The 24,864-nt window shown below is 43.7% G+C and overlaps 1 protein-coding gene across 1 annotated transcript in view; it reads right to left on the reverse strand.

Annotated features, from left to right (window-relative positions):
• usp43b (ubiquitin specific peptidase 43b) overlaps nucleotides 1–23,935 on the reverse strand; it is an 82,019-nt gene extending 58,084 nt beyond the window's left edge. The window contains exons 1-2 of the mRNA XM_069676130.1: nucleotides 23,015–23,935; nucleotides 12,341–12,487 (exon numbers count right to left, since the gene is read on the reverse strand). Of these exons, the coding sequence (XP_069532231.1) occupies nucleotides 12,341–12,487; nucleotides 23,015–23,644 (777 nt within the window). The 5' untranslated portion in view covers nucleotides 23,645–23,935. The remainder of the gene's footprint in view (nucleotides 1–12,340; nucleotides 12,488–23,014) is intronic.
• Between the last annotated feature and the right edge of the window lie 929 nt (nucleotides 23,936–24,864).

Here is a 24,864-nt window from a genome sequence, read left to right on the forward strand (position 1 = left end):
AACGTATCTTGGGTGCGCTTACACCTGCTCTAAAGACTGTCACCTTGTAATCGTATCCCTCAGGACGCATGTTAGTACCAGGTGTAAACAGGGCCTTAGATTCTTTTTTCCCCAATTATATGAAAATTAGTAAGAACAGAAGGGCAATGACTGAATAAATAAATAAATAAAAATGAATAATTCTTTATGCTTATTCTCTCACAGTGAGATCAATCTTATGAAAGAAAGATTTGGCAGCCTTGAGAGCAGCATCGCAGGAACTAATTATACATTTGAGAAGTGAAGATGCAAACACAGAAGAGCCGCTCACCACCAAGTCTTCGCTAAATCAAAGACTCCTGGTCATCTGCCTGAAAGCCTGAAATCGCACGTATTAACGCTGCACTTTGTCCCGTCCGGGAGGCTTTCAATTATTCACCCCAAAAAATGTTGAGAGAGCGATTCATCCCTGTGTAAAGGAACTCAGGCACTAAAACACCCAGGAAATGTGCCCCCATCTTCACAGACCACCTTTCTCATCCTGATGGGTTTTTCAGGGATAGAGGGGGGGTCGTAAAGTGGGGTATAGGGGGGTGAGTGTTCCCAGTAATGGTCCTGATGTGAATAATTTAAACAGGCCGTGAAAAACACACAAGGATGGACATGTGCTGCAGCTGCTGCTGGAGAAGAAGCACTATAGCGGAGTGATTGAGAACAAGAGCACCTGCATCCCCGCGGTGATCGTAACAGAGAGAGAGAGACGCAGGAGGAGGCGCAGGGACGCGGCATGTGTGTCGATATATAGACAGATGGAGGAAGAGCGGGAGGAAAGAGAGTGTTATTGAGTAACTGAACGACTCTGAAAGTCAAAGTAGTGCACACAGCTGACACACAGAGCTGTGATGAATAATAGACAGTCTCCTTTAACACCACCTCCTGTAGCGTGCGTACCTCTCTATAAATAGTCCCAATGATACCGACGATGGAAGCTTTTCTCTCCGGTCCATTATTCCCTCTGGGTCGGGTGGGTTTGTACGGGCATTCAAAGTGCCCAGATTTCACTGCATGGACTCAGAGTGACCTCAGGGTCGTAAATGAATAAATGTGTGAGTGCAGTCTGCTCTAGTTTTTTGACTGACAGGACGGGCTGAAGGGCAGGCTGTCCCTGAAGCAGGTCAGAACACCTGTCTGTGCTGCAGCTCCCAGTAAGGTCATGGAAGCTCAGATGAACCCTGTTAGTGTTATAACAGCACGGAGGTTTTTTACAGTGTATGCAGACAAATCCAGACAAACTTTGTTTTCTTTTGAAGTCTAACATCTCCTGTCGTTTCACTTCCTGCCCTCGTCTGTTCTCCACACCTGCCCCTGATTATGTCATTAGCCTCCCAGTTCATACGCTCCTTTGTTTTCCCTCCTCAGTTTGTCTTTGTTCATCCCTGTGAGTGCATCAGCTTCCAGGCACTTCCCCGTTCCCTCATTTGTTTCGGGCTGACCTCATGTGTATGACTTCCTCTTTGCCAGTAAAGACCAAGCCCTTTTATAACTACACCTTGTGTCCTGTGCTCTGTGTCTGACACCTCGCATGTTCAAGTCTCTCCAGAGAGCGGGTTCAAGTCTGGGCTCAGGCCGGGACACTCGAGGACATTGACGGATGCTGTTGTGGTTGTGTAGCTCAGATTGTTGTTGTTGTTGTCCTCCCTATTAAAAGACAGTGATATGCAAACAACAGCATCAATTAACTTTTTCCATCAATTATATTTGGCTTAAGGAATCATCATCATGTGTGTTTAGTGGGCAGACAAGATGAACGTAAGGCCAATGTCAGTAAGTGTTTAACATCCATTTTTAAAGGACGTCTCTGGCCATTTTCCAGCAAACAACTCTCCAGTGAATCAGGTTAACATCATTAATGTAATAAAAGTCTTTCATGTAAATAAATGTCTGTTAGGTCTCTATCTATCGCCGAATGAGGTAACACAATAGGGATTGAGCCTCTGGCCCACTGATGAAAGCCTTTGCATTTGCAGTATTACAGACTGGGTGTCACAAGCAGCGCCCAGTTAGTGACGCGTTTTCCATCAGCCAGCAGTGGTTGGTCTGCCAGAGAGGGTAGGCGGAGCTAAGCGGCTGCTTTTCCGCTCTCTGCAAGTGTTGCGAGTAAACAGTAATCTACTATGGCTGAACAAACAAAGAAAAGATGGATGACTACAGATACAACTTCAACAAGAAGTGAAAATCCAAAGAAGAAGAAACAAACTCAACGCTCAGATGAAGCAAACAGTCTGAAAAGGAAAGCGACCGTCAGCCAGGAAAATCAAGAATTACAACCGGAGCCAACCGTGGACGTCACACATGCAGCACTGTCTGGATATCTGGGAAGTGTGCTCCAGCATTTACCGTTTATCGCCACAGGGGCCGCCAAAGAGAACGAAACCGAGCACTTTGAGATTACAACTTTAAACTTGAGGGGCAAAAGCAAACTAAAACCAACAATGGATCCATCCTAATAACAAGCTTCGTCAGCCCATCCAAAGCCCTGCAAACAAAATTCAAACCAGGCCCAAAATAATCAAATCAACCCCACCTCCTGATGGATGATGATGTTGTTTTTTTGAGGGTGGCTGGGGTTTGTTGGCAGCGCACTCATGCTGTAAACTTTACAAGTGTACAAACAGAGTCACAAAATCACCAGAGACCACAAAACTACCTGATGGAGGCAGAGAAAGGCGATAGAAACGGAGAACGACGGGACACCAGTGTGTGTGTGTGTGTGTGTGTGTGTGTGTGTGTGTGTGTGTGTGTGTGTGCTGCCTCGCTTCACCCTGAGAGCCAGAACCTGACGAGCAGAGAGCACAGGCCTCAGAATGAGTTTCATCGTCACCAGATTGAACTGAAAAGGCTTTCAAGGAGAAAAATGAGATGAGACAGATTGAAGAAACGGAGATGGATCAGACAGACGGTGACGGGGACAGAGAGACAAATGAGAAGCTGATCATCAGACTCTCTGATGGACGGTGGGGATGTGCAGGACTTCAGTGGAAACGTAGCTCAACAAGCTGCAAATAAGTCTTTGTTTTCAGTGTGATTGGGATGAGTCATGTTTTAAAAGCATGACTAAATATGCAACTTCACCAAAGCCGTTTGCTAACCGCTCAGATAATCTGACCTCAGGCTGAGTCATAAGAAGAGGACTGACCGAGGCTGCAGAGTAAACATAATAAAAGCGCTAACTCCAAACATATGAAGAGAACAAGATGTTGGAAAATGTTTTTACTTACGAAAAAGACAAACTGTTTTATCAGAATCTCTTAAAATCTAAGAACGCACTTCGAGAGAAATCCTCTCGAAGTTTCCCGGTAACTGTGACTTTGTGTGACGTCTCTAAGAGGATTTATCCACCTCTGAGAGAGCAGCAGGAGCGGCTGAGGGGGAAATTAATTCTAATGAAGGCGGGTCGGCCTCTGAGCTGATGAGCTTTATTATTACCCTCCTGCTTCTGCGGCTGATGACTGTGTTGACACTGAGGAGGATAAGATGACTTCACACATCAATCAGCTGACACACAGGACCTCCTGGTACCTCCTGGTACCTGCCAGTTAGCTGGAGTTTCAATGAGCTTTACAAACAGCAGATTAAAGGTTTAATATTGTTCATGTGTCGTTAAATTCAAGTGATGTTAAGCAAGAAACAATAATATCGATCATTAGTATAATAGTATGCAAAGACACAACTAACTTGTTCAAGCAGCTGAAAAACAGCACAAAGTGCAGCATGACGAGTGTGTGAAGGCCGAGAGGAAGAACGAGCTACTCCCCGTCCTCCAGCGTCAAGTCAGACATCCAGAACAGAGACGCTGCACAGCGCGACACCCTAGCCACCCAACTCCCAAAGACACACTGAAATAACCCATGATGCACCAAATTCAGGTAAAGAACCAAATGTTAGGTCTTAGCTTAATGAAAAAAGCCAGAGCCTGAATGTAGTACAACAAAGAATGGAAAGTGTTGCTCTGTTCATTTAAATGTGAAAGGACCAAAATAATTGGGTTTATTATTTTGGCCATAATCGTGCAGCTGAAATATTTTGCACATAAGAACACATTTTTTAGTTCAGTTTTTATTCCTGATCTTTAAGAAACTGAGCTGATAATATTTAAAAAGGTACAATAAGTAGGATTTTTCAACAACATATGCAAACTTGGCCCCTCCTCCTGGGCTCTACGTCACCAGAAGTTCACTCTCACTGTCTCGTGCGAGAACACGCCCACCCCGCCGAGCTAACACAGACAGCATCACGGTTACCTTTGCGCTAGCATGCTAACCGCCGGTTACCTTTGCACTAGCATGCTAACCGCCGGTTACCTTTGCGCTAGCATGCTAACCACCAGTTAGCTTGTCCTACCCGGTTTGAGGCACCTACCTATCCAACAGAAAGAAGGCCCAGTTGCTAATTTGAACCACTCCCATACTCACAACCACAACAGCGCCCCTCCTGAAAACGTCCCGTGCAAAGCAAAACAACAGAATAGATGCAGAGGGAAGGGTCTCACGAGGGTCTGCACACACACTCACTAACACACAAGTATAGAGGCCCATAAGTGATGATTTATATGATATTATTCTAACACGCTCAGAGGCCTAACATTGCTGCACATTACTGCACAAACTTTCTGCAGTTATTTGCTTAAATCTCTAAACCTTGTTCACGAGGCTGGAGTGATAATTATTGCTTTTTTAAATAATCCATTCATCTTCACGGGCAGATTCAATTTAACTCCAGATAACACATTAAAAGTGGACGTGGCGTGACAGGCGCAGCTCCCCGCTTAAATTATTTCTATCAACAACTGTTTAAATCATCCCAGTCGGCCTCGTTTCAGGCGATTGCATTGACACACTCTCTCACTGGAAAGACTCCACTCAGCGAATCTGAGTCACTTAAATTGTCGGGGTCGGTGCGGTCTGCCAGCCGGACCCAGCGGGGATGGGAATCATTTGTGCGTGAGGGAATTTCTTTACATTTAATAAAGAATCAGGCGCTTTGAAAACAAGATGAAGAGCTTTATTCGCCTCCTCAGGCAAAGCAGAACTATAAGGGCTCAAACAATGACTCTCAGAGCTTTGCATGCTGCTGATTTATGCTTTTAACTCACGTATATTTTACTTTTTATTTCATTAGACCCATGCAGCTTCCAACAAAAGCGAATGCTAATTTTAAAGCTCTCTACAACTTAATTAAGATGTCTCCTCCCTGCAGAGCTGGAGTGCAGTCCTTTAACTGTTCTTTGATGCATCGTGTTGTCTGCAGCCGTCAGACAGTTGCCGCTTAATTGTGTCTGTGCCACAGCGAGCGACCCGAGCACACAAAACCAGCCTCTTGTTTGTTTTTCGGAGGCGGGCACGGCATCCGGTCTGAAGACTGACAGACAGATAGGGACTATTTTTAGACAAAGACATGAAAGTTAATTTTAGGCTCATTTCTGCACACACACACACACCCCTCATGTTAGCATCTGTTGGGGGCTAAAAGCTCCGAGCTAATCAACGCTGAAACACGTATTTGGTCATATTCGGACCTTTTGCTTAAAGCTGCTTTTCCAGCTGGGCGACTCGGAGCCACAGGAAGCCATTTCAGCTTTGCAGGGCAGGGAGACTCAAAGGCAGAGCGGAGAGGAAACACACACACACGTTAACAAACACACACACACACGAATCACAACATCGCCAGCCCTGACAGGAGAGCGGCGCTGCACCGACCACACACACTGCTGCTCGGCTCGGCTCGGCTGTGGATGCATTTATGGGCATGTACGGCAGAAGAAGTGAAAAGAAGTCTGAAAGCCTGGTACCATGTCTGGGTCACTGTCTTGATGTCTGATTTGAGAGCACAACATGGAGCAGATCAGATCTGCAGGCGGAGAGCACAAAGAGGCTACAGGAGGACGAAGATCAGGCTCATCAGCTGTTATTAAAAGTCATTGTGCATTACTGAGAACATACAGCACAGGAGAGGAAGTCATCTTCAATAGCAGAGGCCAAATTAAAAATATCACTGAGGGTTCGAGGGCCACACAGAAGACTTTGTTGTCAATTCATGTCTGTAAATAACTTGTACATTTGCAGTATGACGTTAAAAGATCCGAATAAAAAAGGAAGAAACAAGTCGTCTCTTTCCTTTTCTCTTCATGATAAATAACTTGGTTTATTACTTGGTGCGCCGGGCAACTTTACGTCCCTTCAGGTTCAAGATGAGACATTTTGCAGCTTGTTTTTAGCTTAAAAGGCAGGAGGAGATCCTGCACAGAAAGCTGCTAATCTTTCGGGGGGCCTTCTTTTCCACAAACTTTGGATTTAATAAACCATTGAGGAAATGTCCTGACGTTTGCATCCCTGCTCTTAACAGACAGCATTGTACTTCTACCGCCATGTTACTGTAGAAGACAGTTTTTACAAGTATATCCAGGCAGTGTAAAATAAAGAAGACAAAAGCTTCTCATGTATTTTTCCTGATGTTCTCATAATGATAAATACATTTCAGTTTAGTCTTATGGTAATTTTCCGTCTAATATAAATGCCTTTGCTTGCCAAGACTCGTCTGTTAATCCAAAACATCCACAGTCCAACGTTTCTACGGCCATTTTTGTCACGAAGACTCAAAAGAAACTCCTCTCTCTTTCCCCGTCGCTCTGATGTGACTGTCACTACTGCTTACCGTCCCCCGGACCTAAAGTCAGTCTACTGCACATAACTCCATCTCACCTCTTCCTCTCTGTACCAGGGCTGCACAACAAGTGTCTCTTTCTTCCTGTGACTTACAAAGAGGCACATTCACAGAGAGAGAGAGAGAGAGAGAGAGAGAGAGTGGCGGTGTTTCCTGAGTGATAAACGATCAACAAACCAGGAGAGAGAATGTCCTCCGAATGAGTCAAAGCCACGGGGAGTCAGCGGTAAATGTTAGATCTGGGCGTCTCTGTGCAGGATTGTGAACTGTCACCCTGCATTACAAACACAAAACACTTCAGCTCAAACTTCTCTGACACTCGGCCGTCCAGCCTGAGGAGAGCGGGGACAGAGACGGGGGGGAGGGAAGGGAGTTTCCCTCCTCCTAACTTTCTCTTCAGGCTCCGTCTCTCCTGTGCAAAGTGCTAACTAACAACGCATGCTAAAAAACAACAAGCAAAGGCAGCAGAGGAGGATGGAGCTGTGCCGACTCCTTGGCTGTGAGGGGAAACGTGTGTGGACTGGTAAACAGGACGGCCTGGCTTTGACCCTGGATGACTCTGCCAGCCAGAACCACCCACCACCAGCAGCAGCAGCAGCAGCAGCAGCAGCACAGCTCCAGCAGGATGGAAGCAGAGGGGATTAACTCAGAGGTGAAACAACAAACAAACAGAAGTGTCCTGATGACACTTGCTCCTTTCCGACACCTGAGTTTAATTCAGTGTTTTAACCGGCTTTTAGTTTGTTTTAGAGAGAAAGAGACTCGTTATAAACCTCAGTAACGCAAAACGGTGAATGGATACAAGCTACGCTACCGTTAGCGTCAGCTTGGCTAGCAGCCCCTAAGACCATCTGTGTCCGCTGAAACATCTGAGAAACACGATGTCTTCACTTGACATGTCTTTATTCAGGGCGGCACGGTGGTGCAGTGGTTAGCGCTGCTAGGGGGTTACTGGTTTGAATCCCGGTTCAGACGTAGGGGGTCTTTCTGTGTGGACTTTGCATGTGAGTGGGTTCCCTCCAGCTTCCTCCCACAGTCCAAAAACATGCTCGTTAGGTTCATAGGTGACTCCAAGGTGTGAATGTGAGTGTGACAGGTTGTCTGTCTCTAAAGATGTGTCTCAATTCAGGGGCTGCATCCTTTGAAGGATGTGGGCTACAAAGGATGAGTCATTCGTAGCCTGTGTAGACCTCTTAGGCTGAACTGAAAAGGGGACAGTCTGGTCTAGGTGATTTCCTGTTTGCATCACCAAACACTGCTCCTGTCGCCTAGCAAGAGGTAGCTAGCTGACTGCGAAGGATCCACACGATGGATTCATCGTGGCCCGGGAAAAGGAGGACGCATTTGTCTGAAGGAGCCTCCGAAATGGGACAGGCTTTTGACTCGCCGCTGTGACGCAATCAGCCTTCAAGTACGTCCTTCGAAGGATGCAGCCCATGAATTCAGGGGCTATGTGTCAGCCCTGTGGTTGACTTGCGACCTGTCCTCTCGCCCTGAACAGGATAAGCGGTATGACAAACTTTACACTCTCTGCTCGCTCTTCACTGTTGTCGTTTGCTTTTGAAACATAATGAATGACCTGAAATCAGTTCTTCTTTGCTGCTCTAATACAGTAGTTACCTGTGGCAGCCATAATACCTCCACTGTAGTGTAGGCTCCTGTTTTGGAGTTGAAAAGAAGAGCTGATTTCTTGTTAAACAAGTTAAATTTTTTGGACTGACTGGCATACTTGCTGATACCCAATCCTGCATTTTAAGGCCGTATCAGAGGCATTCCTGATACTGATGTTGGAGCCAGAACAAATACAAACAAACTATCACAAACTCTACTTACTTTATCTCTTTGAAGTTTTAGAGAAGGGAGATTTGGACACCTTTCTTGCAGCTGCCCCTCTCCTGCCCTCAGTGAGGCCCTCTGCTCTGTGGGTGGAGCGGCGATAGCAGCCTGCATACCACAGCTCCACAGCACATTCTCACAGAGGTACAGTATGTAGGAGGAACGAAATGGATGAAGCAAAGATTATGGCAAGGAGTGGACTATGATTCATGGGTTACTGGAATTATTCCCCCTTCTTGTCCTGATACCGAGCAGAGGCCGACCTGACCGCATGCTTCCTCACTGATAAAACAAGAGTCCATGAAAACCTTGATGTCTGCGGGGAGCCCACAGCGGCTGATGGCACGTGGCCTGGACAAACATGAGAGACGTCTGTCACAAGAGATTTTCTGCTCTGGATGGAGGCCAGAGAGCTGCTCTCCTCCTCACTGTCTCTCTCACTGCGAGGGATATATGTGCACTAATATTCAGACTACTTGATTACAGCAGCGTGTTCCACTGATTAAACAGGTCAGAGCTTTTCAGAGGAGCATACAATGACACAAAGATTAACAGGGGGATGGACGAGTCATAAAGCATTTTCATATAAACCTGTAGATCCAGGAACTAAAGATCTACAGCTTGTACACGCTCAAGTTTGGTGATTAAGAAAGAAATATGTTGCATCAAATGACACATTTTGCAACTCACAGTGAATTATCTCACCTCAACTGTATCTGCAAAGTCTTTTGGTTAACAGAGATTCCACCATAGTGCACGGTGGTGCAGTGGTAAGCACTGTCACCTCACAGCTAGAAGGTTTCTGGTTCGACTCCCAGTTCGGACATAGGGGGCCTTTCTGTGTGGAGTTTGCATGTTTTTCCCGTAAGTGGGTTTCCTCCGGCTTCCTCCCGCAGTCCAAAGACATGCTCATTTGGACCCTGAACAGGATGAGCGGTATAGATAATGTATGGATGGACCACACGCGGCCCGCTTGCAGAACCTTCAAGACCCATTAGGGGCTGCAGCCAACACTTTGGGAATCACGGCCATAGACTGTATATATGAAGTGGACACAGGTTTTTTTTTAGCAGTTTTGGCACCTTGAGCTCACCATTATAACCAACTTCCTTCCTCCTAACAATTCTAGCTATTTAAAGTGCTAATCTTGAAGATCGCAGTTTCGTTCTCTTTGGCGGCACCTGTGGTGATAAACGGTAATTGCGGGATCACACTTCCCAGATATCCAGACAGTGTTGCATGTGTGACGTCCACAGTTGGCTCCGGTTGTAACTCTTGATTTTCCTGGCTGACAGTTGCTTTCCTTTTCAGACTGTTTGCTTCATCTGAGCGTCGAGTTTGTTTCTTCTTCTTTGGATTTTCACTTCCTGTTGAAGTTGTATCTGTAGTCATCCATCTTTTCTTTGTTTGTTCAGCCATAGTAGATTACTGTTTACTCGCAACACTTGCAGAGAGCGGAAAAGCAGCCGCTTAGCTCCGCCTACCCTCTCTGGCAGACCAACCACTGCTGGCTGATGGAAAACGCGTCACTAACTGGGCGCCGCTTGTGATTTTTTCGGTGAAAGTTGCGCCAGACACCCAGTCTGTAATACTGCAAATGCAAAGGCTTTCATCAGTGGGCCATAGGCTCAATCACCATTGTGTTACCTCATTCGGCGATAGATAGAGACTTAACAGACATTTATTTACATGAAAGCCTTCGAGATTATCACTTTTAAGCAAAGGAACACAATTTTTCTGTTTTGGATTAACACGTTTGTCTTCTGTGATGTCGGTTGCCAGATCTTGGGAGAGTGTGATGCTGAGACAAAAACAAGTCTCACAGAGCAAAAGCATGAATCTAATATAATCTTCATGTTACTACTGATGTAGATTTTTGGTTCATCACTGAACGTCTCTAAAAAGTCAATAAAGTTTTAGCATTCTGCGTCTTTGACAGGCCTTCTATGTTAGCTCCAGTGCACAGCAGATATTGGACACGAATTGTCAAATCCAGGCAGTGGACCAAAAGTGGCATTTGGACTGGGCAGCAAATGTTGCCAACACACAACGCTACAGCTCAAATACTGTAGTACACAATGAAGACTCCATGGATACGGGACTCGCAGTGCTGGTTCGGTTTCCACCAGCCTGCTTTCAGTTTCAGCCGATCCAACTGTGGTTTCATAATCTGTCTGAAATAAAAGACAGTCCAACCAGCCTCCATTGGTGCATGTTATAAAACAAACATCATGCTTGTTCTTTAGGAGCTAAACAACTTTATCTTTATGCCACCAGCTCATGTCACCACCAACTACTGTGTCCACTCCAGCTCATATTGGCTGGACCAGAAGCAAGATGTCAAACATGTTTACAGGGTTACTTTTGTTCAGCCAAGTTAAAATGGCGCCCACATACATGAAACCATCATACAGCCCGATCCAGGATTATGTTATCATTTTAAAAAGCTTTATGTCCACCACACCTCCCCAGCTCCTCGGGTGTTAACAAGCTGCGGTGGCATTTTCCCCGGGGTGCTGCAGACTCATCATGACAGACCTTATCAACAGCTCCACAGTCCTAACCTGCTGTCATGTCCGTAGAGGAGACACATGCACTCAAAAGACACACTCCAGACCTCCACCCTTCCCCCAAACATCATTCACTCTTATCCTGAATAAAAGGGCAACTCGGCTCAGGCAGAGAGGGAAGCTAAGGTCGTGTAACATTTTGAACAGAGACTTACAAACGGGGGTAGTTTTAAAAGAAGTTTCTCCCTTATAGACGGATTCACTCAAAGTTTTATATCTTTTTTTATTTGTGGAAGGATTGAGTATAAACTGCAGACACAGCTTCTACTAAAGCCAGAGAAAAGCAGCTGGTGTTTCCTCCCCTGACATCCACTATGACCTTGACTTTATAATGATATCCTATGCTGATGATGCACTCCTGCTCCTCTAAAAAAAAATCTTCTTTTCATTGATACAAATATTCAATACAGATGAGGTTGCATGTCTAATACTACTTGAAAAGGTACGTTGTGTAGCCTTGGGAGTGCAAGACTCCCTCGTCTCGATGCATTCGGTCCAACAATGATGAAACAACGGAATAAATCACAGCAGTTATCGCCTCAGGAAACAAAGGGCACCGAGTTTGAGGAGATTTAATTGCAGTGACTCACCAACACAAGTGAAGCACTTCTTATGAATTATGCCACTTGTTACTGCCAAGATAAAGCTACTAAAAAAAAGAGGGATGTCTATTTCAAAAGTTAAAACATGTACTTAATAATGCATGAACATTCTCCCTTAATGGCTCACAGCAGGGAGTTCAAAGTTCAATTGAAGGAGTATCGGGATGCACCGCGCCTATGGGGCTACTCTCCTTGTCCAGAGGAAAGAATGCACCCCTTAGATTGCAAACTGTCCCTGCACAGATCTGATACCATAACCAATTAGCCCCCAAGAAATCAACTGTTTTCAGGTAAAGGATTGTGTTTCCACCAATATTACGCATATTTTTTACTCACACTAGTATCGGAGGGTTACTCAGTCTTCAAAAATACTTGACACTAGGTACTGGAATCAGGAAGGAAAATGGTATTGGAACATTTCTGAGTCTGCGAGCTGTTACAAAGGTTGATGACTGGATCGGTAAACCCCTCATATTACCAGAAAAGCCCAAAGATAAGTACCGACCAATATCCCAGACCAGATTTCTCAATCGGGTAGAAATCGTCCTTAACCTCCTGTAGTCTTAGCCCAGCTTTATTGTTAAACAGAATAATCATGCCATCCGCTGCTTCATGAACCACCTTAATTCTTACCTCTCCGAGAGCTTTGATCTTGTTGTTGTTGTTGTGGGCGGCCATGTTGACGTCTTCATGGACGCGGTCAAGCAGCCACAGGAGGAACTCCAGGGCGTCGTGTTGGGAGTTACCACGAAACTGCGACCCATACTTGGACACTATAGTCTGGGGAGAAGGGAGGAGAAAGCACACGTGATGAAAGGGTAATTTTTCAGTTGATAAGATGCATTTTACAAGCAGAGGAAGCTGTTTTGTTTTGATGTAGCAACTAGAGCCCGACTGATATAAGATTTTTGAGGCTGATACTGATATGGTGGCCACGAAAGTAAATTCTTGAGCAGGAATGAAAATAGATCTTTTCTATGTGGAATGTGCACATATTTTGCACCACTATACCAATAGAAAGATACTCAAATGGCTGCTTCCATTAATATGATTAAAAAAATAAACCAATAAGATTGGTGGAAAACCCTGATTGCTGACATTCTGCTACCTTTGCCTAACATTACACTTTGCTAACACCACACTGTTGTTCTTTGTTATTGTCACATGATAATTGACCTAAAACCAATTGTTCTTTTAGGGCTAATTGATAATAGCATCTGATCCGTGCATTGGCATGATCACTGATACCACATTTCAGGCAGTATCAGAGGCCAATAATGATACTGGTACCGATACTGGTAATGCAACAACTCTATTGTTGACTAAGGAGTCATTTCTATTACCCCTTTCCCATCTAAAATTAGCGTGTTTACTCAAGTTTTTTAGACCCTGGAAGACCCGCTTATAGATGCCGATTGTCTCTGTTCCCATTGCCAGTGAAGTATACTCCTGTCGGTCTCTTTTCTGCTGTGTCATCGTCTGACGTCACAAACGCGGCAGAAACAGGGTTAGTAAGCAGTGAAGATATTACGGTGGTTAGGTCTTTATTGCATCTATTACTCATTCAGTCTGTGTATTAAGCTCTGCCAAATTTGGAACGATGTTCGAGCGCTGCTTGGCTGAGATGACAAGGAGTCGCAGAAGTTATCAACGGAGCGTAGCAATGCGCCGGAAAGGGGGCGGAGATTAGCGTGTTGACACAGATTTTGTGTTCCCATCAATGCCGATCGGAGCCGAGGCGATAATTACCCGGGTCTACTGCAGAGTCATTTGACCCGGGTCGGAATACCGATTGTAACCTTTCCCATGATGCAAAAAAGCCAGGTGTTAGCAGGTTTTTTGACCAGTGGGAAAACGGCTTAAATCACCCCAAGCATCGTTTTTTTCATTGTATGCTTCATTATTTGTGCGTATTACAAAACGAATACCGATACCAATATATCTGCAATAGAAAAATATCGGCCTGATGATATCGGCCTACCAATATATCGGTCAGGATCTAGTTGCAGCCACTACACAGAAAACCTTTTGAAATCCATGAAAAGACAATCTGAAACATGACTTCAGCTCTAACCTGCAGAGGATCTTAAAGAAGTCAAATATAATCGGCACGTTTAGCGTCCTTTTCTAAAAAAGTTCTCTCGCAGAAAACCTGAATCTAAAGCCCAACTTCTTTACTTGGATTTCACATTTCGCATTGGATTTATTTGTTGGGCAAGTCTACACTTAGCTTCTCCAAAAAAAAATTGAACAGATGAATCCTTGAATTGCAAATTTGCACCAACCCCATTTAGAAGATTTAGATTTTGGATTTGCAAAATATTCTTTAGTCCAAGACTTGAAAAAACAAAGTTTCACTGAAAGTTCTGCTTGGCCTTCATTTGTTCTAAATTTCAAGATTTCTGACATTAAAAAAGAGGTGTGAATAACATTCTTCCTTCAAAGTAGGTTGAAGACTACTTAAGCTCACACAGTATAATGTGACTTCAGATGAGAATGGCACCCGAGTCAATTAGGCAGGAATTAGCTGCATGAACCGCAGCTGGCAGGCGGGAGCAGCACAGGCAGTGATGAGAGATTATAGCAGAGGGAACAGCAGACTGTAATCATTGCTTCATAATCCACTAATGTGTGATGTGCCTCTTCTAGCCATCTCACCATAATGAGATGGAGGATGTCTAATGATGAAGTTAGAAGCCTGTCGCTGAGGAGCTGCCAGTTCGATTCAAAAAAAGATGGGCCGATAACGAATTCAAACACGACTTTAGAGACGACTGTGACCAGATCAGGAAACAGTTTACTCTAAACATTGAAAAACATTGTCGTTCAGTGTGAGCAGAGTGAGATCTGGTTGGAAGCAGAGCCAGGGCTGCATCTTCAAAGCGGTTACGGAGACGTGCTCACTGACAAGTGCAAAAAGTGAACATAAAAATTCATAAACAGCCTTGGCAGTGAAATAAGGTTCTCTAATCTCATCCTCTGATCTCGTCTTGAAAGTGGAAGAGCCGCTTCCTTCAGCTCGTAGTTGTCAAAGTTATAAAGTGATGAGTGTTGTTTCTGACGCTGGATTCTTACAAAAGTCTAAAGAAAAATGTGTCACAAAAAACCAGAAAGATGAATAAATACAGAGCTTCTGTTTGAGCCTATACTAATGGAGTTTTCATGACTTCAGAAACGTGCAACCTGATTTTGCAGATCCATCCACATCTCCCCGTACTGTCGATGTAATATGACCTCACAATCATACTCAGCGTTACAACAAATGTTTCTACACCAGACTGATGGGTGGAGAAGATGCGATGCTCATAAACATTAAGTATTGCTTTGCAGAAACGCTCTGACATTAACCATGAGAACCGTGGACATTTACCAGCCTGAAGCTGTTGTGCAGCATAGTAATAACAGTAATTACCATCAGCCTTCAGAAGGTGGCAATTGTCTCAGTGATATAATTGAGGTTGTGGAAAATGAGGTGTTCTTCATTGCTCTCTGTGTCATAATGGCCACTGGCCAGTTTGTAATGTGTGTAATCATCCAACGAGAGATAAACACGCCGGCGATCCTCTTCATCGTTCACCCAACGTTAATCATTTCAGTCACTTATTTTTTTAGCTGGATGACGATTTAAAAAGTGGTTTAGCTAACTTCTTTAACTATGCATTCACTTGTTTTACCTTCAGCTTACATTTACTATTGTATCCATTACTTTAAAGGTAACTATACAAGTTGTTTATTACTTTTTAGATAACTACTCGTACTTTGTGAACAAGCGTTTTTGTTTCGCCATTTTTGCCAAACTGTTACCGAAAGTTAACATGAGCTAATTCAACCATTTAGTGAAGCATTTGAACTGATTATTCATCAATTCAGTATTGTTAGCCAACTATTTTAACCATTTACCTGATACCTTTAGCTAGTTGACCTGTTTGCACTTCTCAGCTCACTAGTTTTCAAGCTCTCTCGAAGTAATAATAACAGAAGTGGTGGAACGCAATGCAAAGTTTTTCCCAATTCATGTGCTACGGGTCACAAGCATGTCGCCTTTTCACTTTTCAAGACATTGTTGAACCAGCAACGCAACTGACCAGCGATGCATCGACTCAGCAGAGATAGGGGGAAATGGTAGGGGTTAAAGGTTTAATCTTGTTTCAATGTCAGCTGAGGTAAAGCTTGTCTGCTAGCTATGCGGGCTATGTTACAAGACGTTAACAAAACAGCCATGTAGAGGTGCAGACATGTTTGCTTTGGAGAGGATCATGATTATAATCTCTAGGATCCCTCTTTCAAATGTTCCTGTCCTCCAGGATTAAAGATGCAAACAAACACAAAGTGCTGTGTAGCACATTGTCACAAACTGTGGGAGAATGTGCTGGTTAAGTTTCACGAAATGATTGCTAACGAGATTGCTAATTAGCTAGCTTAGAAGCTTTGATACACTGTCCACGACAAGCTGTATTGCTCGATTTTGTCCACTTCCACACGCGAAGTTCAACTGCTACAGCGGACTCAATAGCTGCGTCTCAATTCAGCGGCTGCAGCGGCTTTGAAGGATGCGATCTACAAAGGGTGCATCATTCGTAGCCTGTATAGGCGCTAAGGCCGAACTGAAATGAGACGGTCTGGTCTAAGGAGGATTTCCTGTTTGCGCCACCAGCTGTTCCCGCCCCCTACCCTTATGTCACCAAACGCCGCTCCTGTCGACTAGCAACGGGTAGCTAACTGGCTAACCTGCTCGTCATAACTAACGACACGTAACTTAACCTATTATTTAAAAGATAACTTGTTTCAAGGCTCCTTAAGTTATTTTTTTTTTACATGTATTGCTAACTATTCAATTGAGTTGAAACCAAAAACTTTTAAAGGTGTATTCCTCGGCCGCTTAATAGTCCGCCATCTCATTTGAATTGGTGCGCAATGAATCTCGGGCTGCGAAGGATGCACCCGATGGATCCTTCGTGGCCGGGGAAAAGGAGGACGCATTTGTCGGCTGCATCTGAAGGAGCCTTCAAAATGGGACAGCCTTCGACGCTCTGGTGGGACACAATCAGCCTTTAAGTACGTCCTTTGAAGGATGCAGCCCCTGAATGGGACATAGCTAATACGTGGATGTGAGCCGTCTAACTTCCTGCAGTTGCAGGCAGCAACATAGATAATCATTAAAGATCAACATGGAGACGGCAAATATTGACAAATACCTGTGAGCAAGCCCCTTTGTCGTCACAGCATTTTTTAAACTTCCGAACAAATTCCTGTCGATACACACCGTGGGGAGGGCGACATTCCTCTTGGGTCATCAGTCCTCCTCACCCTGACTCCCCTCTCTCTCTCTCAGGCCTCTCATGTTGTGGAAACAGATAAAGTGGCTGTTGAGTAACTGTTTGAGTTTCAGGATTTGGCCCCTCTGAGCAAACACAGCATCCTGCCGGTGGGACCGTGCAAAACAACGCTCCGGCACTGTCCGGATCAAAAGAACACATCTGCCTCTCAGGTCGAAGAAACTCAATCCTTCAATTGGGACATCAGAGGAACCTCGGGATGCATCAGCAATGTGAAATATCACAAAGCAGCACAGGCAGCGATATTAAATCTTCAGTGAACATTTATTAAAGCTGCCTCTCTGCTGTCTGACAGGCCAGGTGGAGCTGGAATGTGGCAGAGCGCCAGGTATTCAGCAGGACTGTGTTGTTGTGTTTTTTCTCCTGACTGGAACTCTGCAGAAAACCTGAGGAGGAGGTCACTTTTGATTTGTAACCTTGAAGAACTTTAAGTCCAAGTCTACATTTACAGAAGAGATGTAAGGGAACAGCATTATTTAGAATATAGAAGTGCAACATTGTGAAAGTAAGAGAGATAAAAAGAGATCCCTTGTTAAAATCTCTGTGATGTAAATCCAAAACAAGACCACCACCCTTTAAAACCTATATACTGGACTGGACGACTGGACCCTACATAATCTCTATTTACAGATTCTACATAGCAGAATAGTCTACATAGTAGAATCTGTACGCAGGGGCGTGGATTTCCGGGAAGGCAAGTGTTCCGGTTTCCATTTGAACTACGCTTCTAGTCCGAGTAATATTGACCAATCACGTATCAGCAGGCTGCGGCGTATGCAGGAAATACAGTCCGTGTCTATAAACAGACATCTGCATGCTAACAGCTAACAATCTGCTCTAGATCTTAAATTTTACTTGAGATAAATTCCCTTGACGCTGTGTCACGAAAGCCGCTCAGCGTTCAGATTTCCCGACTTTCTTGAATGCATCAGATCGATCCGACCTCCGTTCAACAAACGAGCATTTTAAACATTTTCACAGACCTGACAAAGTCTGAATTCTTACTTCTTACAAATCTGCTTCATGATGTTGACATTTGGGTGAAAGTAAGACCCGTTAATAACAAGTAAATCACAAGAGAACGGTTTCTCTTTCTGTAACAATGCAGCACGTGGAAAAGGAAGTCTTGACAAGAAGTCGTTTAGCGCTTATCTGCCCGGCACGTTCACCAGTGTCCCCAGAGGCGATATCGTCTCAGACTGTAGCCGGTGGGATCCGAGATTGGACCCTACCAAACTCTAACTTTCGAATCAAGGATAAATCTGCACCTGGAAAATCTACCCTGAGTTTTTGTGCTCCAAACGTGGAATTAACACACTCACGATCAACTCTTTAATTTGCTGTGGACAATTCAATTCGCTGATCTCAAACTATTTCACCTCAGTGTTCGTTTTTATCCAGTCAAATTGTCCTTTTTAATTCTGTATTTTTCTGTATCTGTATGAAAACCGCAATGATTTTCAAGGCTGCTTTAGCTGAACTTGAACAATGTTCTTCTTACAAAACACTTGCCTTCTCAAGGCCTAAAAACACTTAATATTTTCCTCACTAAAGTAAAACATATTAAGCATTTACATAAATACTAATGCTTAATAGAGGATTGTTCACAAGTGGTTTTGGTTTTCTTGAGCTCCTGCAAATGGGAGCTAATTTTGCCTGTAAGCTATCTGATTATTCCATAATGCCTCCCTCCAGGCAGCTGTTACTCAACAGGCAGTTTCAGAAGGCCTGAGCTACATGAACTCCGGCCCTCCTACAGTCACAATGTGTGTGTGTGATTTACCGCAGGAAACATTTCATCACTGTCAAGAGGGAGTGTTTAGTGCGCAGCTTTTAATCCATCTTTTAATCTTGGCAAGATGTTTCCATGCTGCTCCCTCTGATTGTTGTCTTTAAAGCATCTGATATCAAAGTCCCCGGAGATATTGGAGGGAGTTCACCATATTCACACGGCGGTGATTTTCCTCTGACGTCACGCTCGGGGAGGGAAGCTCAAATGTTTTTATAACGTACTGCTGTCTTTAAGGTTTGCAAGTCGTATTTATGAAGGGAATCTGACAAACTGCTAAAATTTTACAGCTTCCTCCATTGATCAGACTCTACAAAGACATGTATAGTGAAAATCTGGGGCACATCGCCCATTTTTCAAGTTACAATAACATATTTGGTAACCTATTAACTAAGTTAGACAACAGCTAACATTAGCATCCAACCACTTCTAAGCTAACACAACAGTTTGATAGTGTTTCATGATACAATCAGAAAAACGTAAATTCCTATCTTACGCTTAAATAACTAGATATGCCACTTTGGTTGAATGCTAAAGTTAGCTGTTGTGACTGTTTTGTTGTTACCTAATGAGTTATCAAACCTGTGTTTTTACTTTAAAATATGACCTGATGTCCCTCCGGATTTTCACTATTCATTCTCTTTTCAGTTGCTGATCAATCGACGAGCTGTGAAGTGATAACAATCTGCAGATTCCCTACAATTTACAAATCTGGAACACAGTTGTTCAACATTATAGCATTAACACATTTGGTAAGGACCGCTAAACGTTAGCATTCAACCAACTCCTGGCTTGCATTACCGTTAGCTAGTCAATTTTAGCATTAGCTAGGAATTAACGCCTTCTGATTGAGTAATGTAACCAAGTGAAACTGTAATATATGCTACAAAGTGGTTGAATGCTAATGCTAATGTTGTCCAACCCTGGATTAGGGGTTACCAAATATGATGTTTTGCTTTACAGTATGGCCTTAGGTCCTTCTGAATTTTCACTATATTGTCTTTTCAGTTGCTGATCAATTGACAAGCTGTGAAGTGATAACAATTTGCATACCTGGAACACAGTCACAGCAGCTAACGTTCGCATTCAACCAACTCCTAGCTTGCATTACCATTAGCTAGGAATTAACGCCTTTCTGCTCGTGTCATGTAACACTTAACAAACTGGAATATAAGCTAGGAAGTGGTTGATTGCTAATGTTAGCTGTTGTCTAACGGTGGCTAGTGGGTTTCCAATTTTGCAGTTTAGCCTTAAAATTTGGCTTTATGTCCCGCCAGATTTTTACCATACCTCGTCTTTTCAGTTGCCGATTAAAAGATAAGCAGTGAATTGATAAAAATGTGTAAAATCCTCTTGTTAACACAATTTGGAAAACCTAAAACACAACAGTACAACACTGAAACTGCATTTGAGCTTCACATCCGAATCATGATGTCGGAGGAAAGTCGACACAATGTCACTGTGGGGACTTAGGGAATGAATGGCAGCAATGGTTGTGGTTAAAAGGGGTGTCAAGTTTTTGCACAACAACAAATAGGAGAGCACAAGAGAAAGTAATAAAGAATGTTCCACTTGATTCAAACTTGCATCAGCTTCTTCAGTACAACATATTCCACTGTGAGGAGTGACATTAAAGCGCCCATACAATATACAGGTCAAGATTTCCCTGAAGCTATATACCTACGCCCTTTCCTACAGAGTAATTAGCATTTCCAGGAATAGATCCATTGTGGAGTTTCTTTGTTAGCTGCTCCATATTATCTACTTCTTTCTTGAACTATGCCTCCGAGAAATCCAGAGCAAAGAGCTGCAAGCGGATAAGGAAAGAATGATTGCCCAGAAGTGAGAGTAGGAAAGCCTGAGGGTCTCCTGATAGGGCTCCGTCACAGCCCCTGATCCTCAGTGAGGGAAGTTACTTAAGTGGAAAGTGTTACTGTAAATCATCTCTGTCCTGTGCCAATGTATATCTTAATAAAAAAACATAACCCACTAGCTACCGACAATATGAAAATAATGGTGTATTCCTTGCTAACAGTTGTTAATAAGCTAACTGTACTGTAAGCTAGGAGTTTTCTGAATGCTAATGTAAGCTGTTGATAGCGGCTGATATTTCAAGGTTCAACAAGATATTTGATGAGAAATGATGCACTGCACTGCTAAGTCACCACAGCTCACATTAGCATTCAAACAATTCCTAGCTAGCATCACCCTTAGCTTGCTAATGTTCCTGATAGCTACAAATTTGCCATTCCTATCATATCCTGTAACCCAATAACAGTAAGCTACTGTTAGACAACAGCTAATGTTAGCATTCAACTAATTCCAAGCTAACTTTACGGTTTGTGACTTAGCTGTCAGTAGCTGATGAGCTACCAAAACATCTTGTATCAAAACACGTTTTGAAAACTCATAAGGACAGTTAAGTCACAACAGCTACCATTAGCACACATTCCTATCTAACATCACTTTTTGACAGCGTGAGACAATTTGAAAGTGACGTACATTTCTTGCTAACAGTTAGGCCTAGGTTAAGCAGCTAAATGTACTGTAAGTTAGGATTTCTCTGAATGCTACTGTAAACTGTTGAGACTTAGCTCAATTTGTTCCCAAATTATTCATCAAACTTTAACCAGCGGCTGATGTTTAAAAAGTTCAACAATATTTGATGAGTAATAACGAACTTACTGCTAAGTCACAACAGCATTCAAACAATTCCTAGATAACATAACCGTAAGCTTGCAAACATTCCCATTAGCTACAAATGTATGCCATCGTATCCTGTAACCCGGTAAAAGCTACTGTTAGCTACTGTTTGACAACAGCTAATGTAAGCACTGAACTCATTTCTAGCTTTGTGACTTAGCAGGTCAGTAGCTGCTGAGTTACCAAAACAAGTTTGATCAGCTAACTCACAACAGCTAACATTAGCTTTCAAGCAATTCCTAGCTAACAAGTGATTAGCTAGTAAACATCATTAGCTAGGAATCTGCACCTTTCGTATCCTATCTTCTAACACTATCAAATGGTTATGTTAGCTAGGAAGTGGTTGAAAGCTAACGTAAGCGATTGTCAAACAGTAGCTAATAGGTTTTAAAAAATATGTTTTAACTTAAAATATGGCCGAATGTCCCTCTGGATTTTAACTACCCATTGTTTTTTAAGCTGCCGATCAATCAAGAGCAGTGATCATAGCGATTAGAGGACTTCTTATGTTCACGATTTGCAAACCTGAAACTCAGCAGCAGGCTACATCAGAGCATCCCAACTTGATGCCAGAGAAAAATAGTTAAAGTGTGAACATGGTAGATTGGTGGCAAAAAAGTCCCTGCACTCGAGTCTTGCACCTGCTGACCCTGCACACGCTCAGAGCAGCAGCCTAATTATCACCTAGTTGGAAAACTGTGAAGTCACGGGGTAAAGCGCCTTAAATGCTTGATAGTATATGTGCGAAGACTGCTGTTTGCTTTATGGTTGGTAATCACAGCAAACAAGGTGAGACTATATTTTGTCTGAACATCATATTCAGGCTGATGTTTGCACTTGATAACTGTATTTATGTGTTCAAACATGTGATTAGATTTCACTGAACAGTAAAGTAACTAAACACTGAAGGTACCGAGAGGTTATTAAAAGAGGTAGTATTAATAATATATATTTAGTCAATTCAAATTAGGGCACAGCCTCCATTTGTCTAAATCACAGCTGTCAAAGGTGTTTATCTGGAGGTCTGTTGTTATAGGTGTGGGTATCTGGTTTCAGGAGTGCCATACTTGGTGTTTTTACTAAAATATTTGGAAGACCTATTGAACCTAACCCCCTCACAGCTCTTTTTGGTATTCAAGTAGATGATAACTTTTAACGAATTAGGCAAAAATGTATTGCATACACTAATACAATGAAAACTGTTGTTAAATTGGTAGGAAGCCTCTCGGACAACGATGTATCCATCTTTTGTAAATTTAGATTAATGTGTGCCTTTGTATGTAACTTTCCCTCTTTTTTTTGTTGTCTATCTTATTCCTGTGGTTATTAGTGCCATTTATAATCACTTTATTGTTGCTTTTTGTTTGTTTATCTAATGGTGGCTATTACCTTCTTAGTGTGACCACTACTTATCATGCCTGCACCTGTTCACATCCACCTGTAGAGTGTTTTTGGACTGTGATGTTGCACTTTGGGTACCTTAAAGTCCACAGACAGCTGTGGGGTGTACTCCAGAGTCCACAGAGCCCTCACAAGTGATGCCAACTGCTCCGTGACTTCTCCTTTAGCAAACCGCATCAGCTCATCACTTCTCACCACTCCGTTTAGTCTGGTTTGACAGAGGTCCAGCTTGTACCGCTCCAACCCCAAGTACTCCGCGAGCAGGTCCGTGTTGCTCAAGCACTGCACCACGGCGTTCATGAAGCAGGTGTTGCCGTGGTTCTTCAAACCCAGAACACCTGGGATTTTGTCCCCGAACTGGTAGAGGAGTTTTTCTCTGCCGGTGCACAGAGACGAGGACGTGCTCGATGGGTTTTTCGCCACGCGATCCCACGCCACCTGTACGTCCTCTTTCATGATCCCCGAGCTCGCGCTGAGGGTGCAAGGTGCGCCATTCCGGAACCCACCGTCGTCGTCCTCCGCTTCATGCGCGTCAGCGTCTCCAAAGTGGGTGAAAGTGCCCAAAGTTTTGATGATTCTGTTCATAAAACTCCCCACAGACCTCAGAGACTTCTTTCGGAAGAGCTTCCCAGATTTGGGCTTCTTCTCTTTGCGCTTCTCCTCCTTCGATGTCGGCATTTCCTCCTTGACTCTGGTTTGTTTCTCCATGACAGTGCCTCTACTCCCTCGCACGTTTATCCTCACACTGATGATTGTGTAAATTCCGAAGCCGCTGTGTCACTTCTCCGCTGGTGTCCCCTGTCCGGACAGCAGAGGGGAACGCGCACAGAGGTGACACCATCGCGGAGCCAGGAGGCACAACGGCACGCTGTTATTCCGCCCCGCGCTGACGGTAAACCTTCCTCGTCCATCCCAGCACTTACTGAAGGCGTTCATTATCACTCCGACACCGCTGTCACGAGCGGCATCTCATCTCGACGTGCCCGGCGCAGCACGAGCCGCTCCACTGTCCAGCTGCAGCACTGAGCGCTCCCCTCCCATCGCGCCAACTTCTCCTGGAAGAGGCTTGTTATTGTGTGACCGCCCCCTCCCACCGCCCAGCACATGGACGAGAGCAGAGAACAGCTCGCATTCAGGCGGGCAGACAGAAAGATGTGTTTATTTAACCTCCTGTAAGTGTTGGAGAACATACTCTGAGGCTAAACTTAAATAAAAGAACAAATATGGTGTAAAACTAAACACAAGTAAAAGCAACACATTCAAAATCATCCTGTCTTAATACAATAAAAGTTGTTTCCATTATAATTAAAGCACATGATAAACCTGAATCTGAACTGATAGTTGTATGGGTGATAGGTGGTTATGGAAGTGTTGATTGGTTAGCAGGCAGCATGCACTCTCAAGTTAGGGTTAAAGGTCAAGGTGGATGGGCACAGATTCCATCCATCCATCCATTATCTATACCGCTTATCCTGTTCAGGGTCGAGGGCAGGGGGTTGGAGCCTTTCGCCCACTGGTCGCCAGTCAATCAGAGGGCGGGCACAGATTCAAGGTCAGTATTTCTTAAGCAAAGTCCGGGTTAAAAACAGTGGAACCTGTCCAATCACTAGATAGGTTTTATAAGTGAGAAGAGTTTGGGAAAAATTTGGGAGAAACTTACAGTGTTGGAACGGACAAACGCGCCGCAACGGCTGCAAAGACTTTTAATTTGCAGAAAAATGCTGCAAATTCAGAAAAGATGTTCACAAACACACAAGAGTCCAAAACAAATTCAACAATGGAAGTTTGCTGCAAAAGCCAAAACAAATTAGCGCCCTACAGACTTGGAGCATTTCTGTTGCGATGACTGGATATGCAGCATTTTACCCGTTGGTATTTGCAGCATGTTAACTTTTAATGTAATTGTTTCGGCTTTTTGCAGCACGTTT

The sequence above is a fragment of the Semicossyphus pulcher genome, unplaced genomic scaffold (genome assembly GCF_022749685.1).
Source record: "Semicossyphus pulcher isolate SPU_LCO1_2020_fin unplaced genomic scaffold, fSemPul1.0.p SCAF_25, whole genome shotgun sequence".
Classification (NCBI taxonomy): Eukaryota; Metazoa; Chordata; class Actinopteri; order Labriformes; family Labridae; genus Semicossyphus; species Semicossyphus pulcher.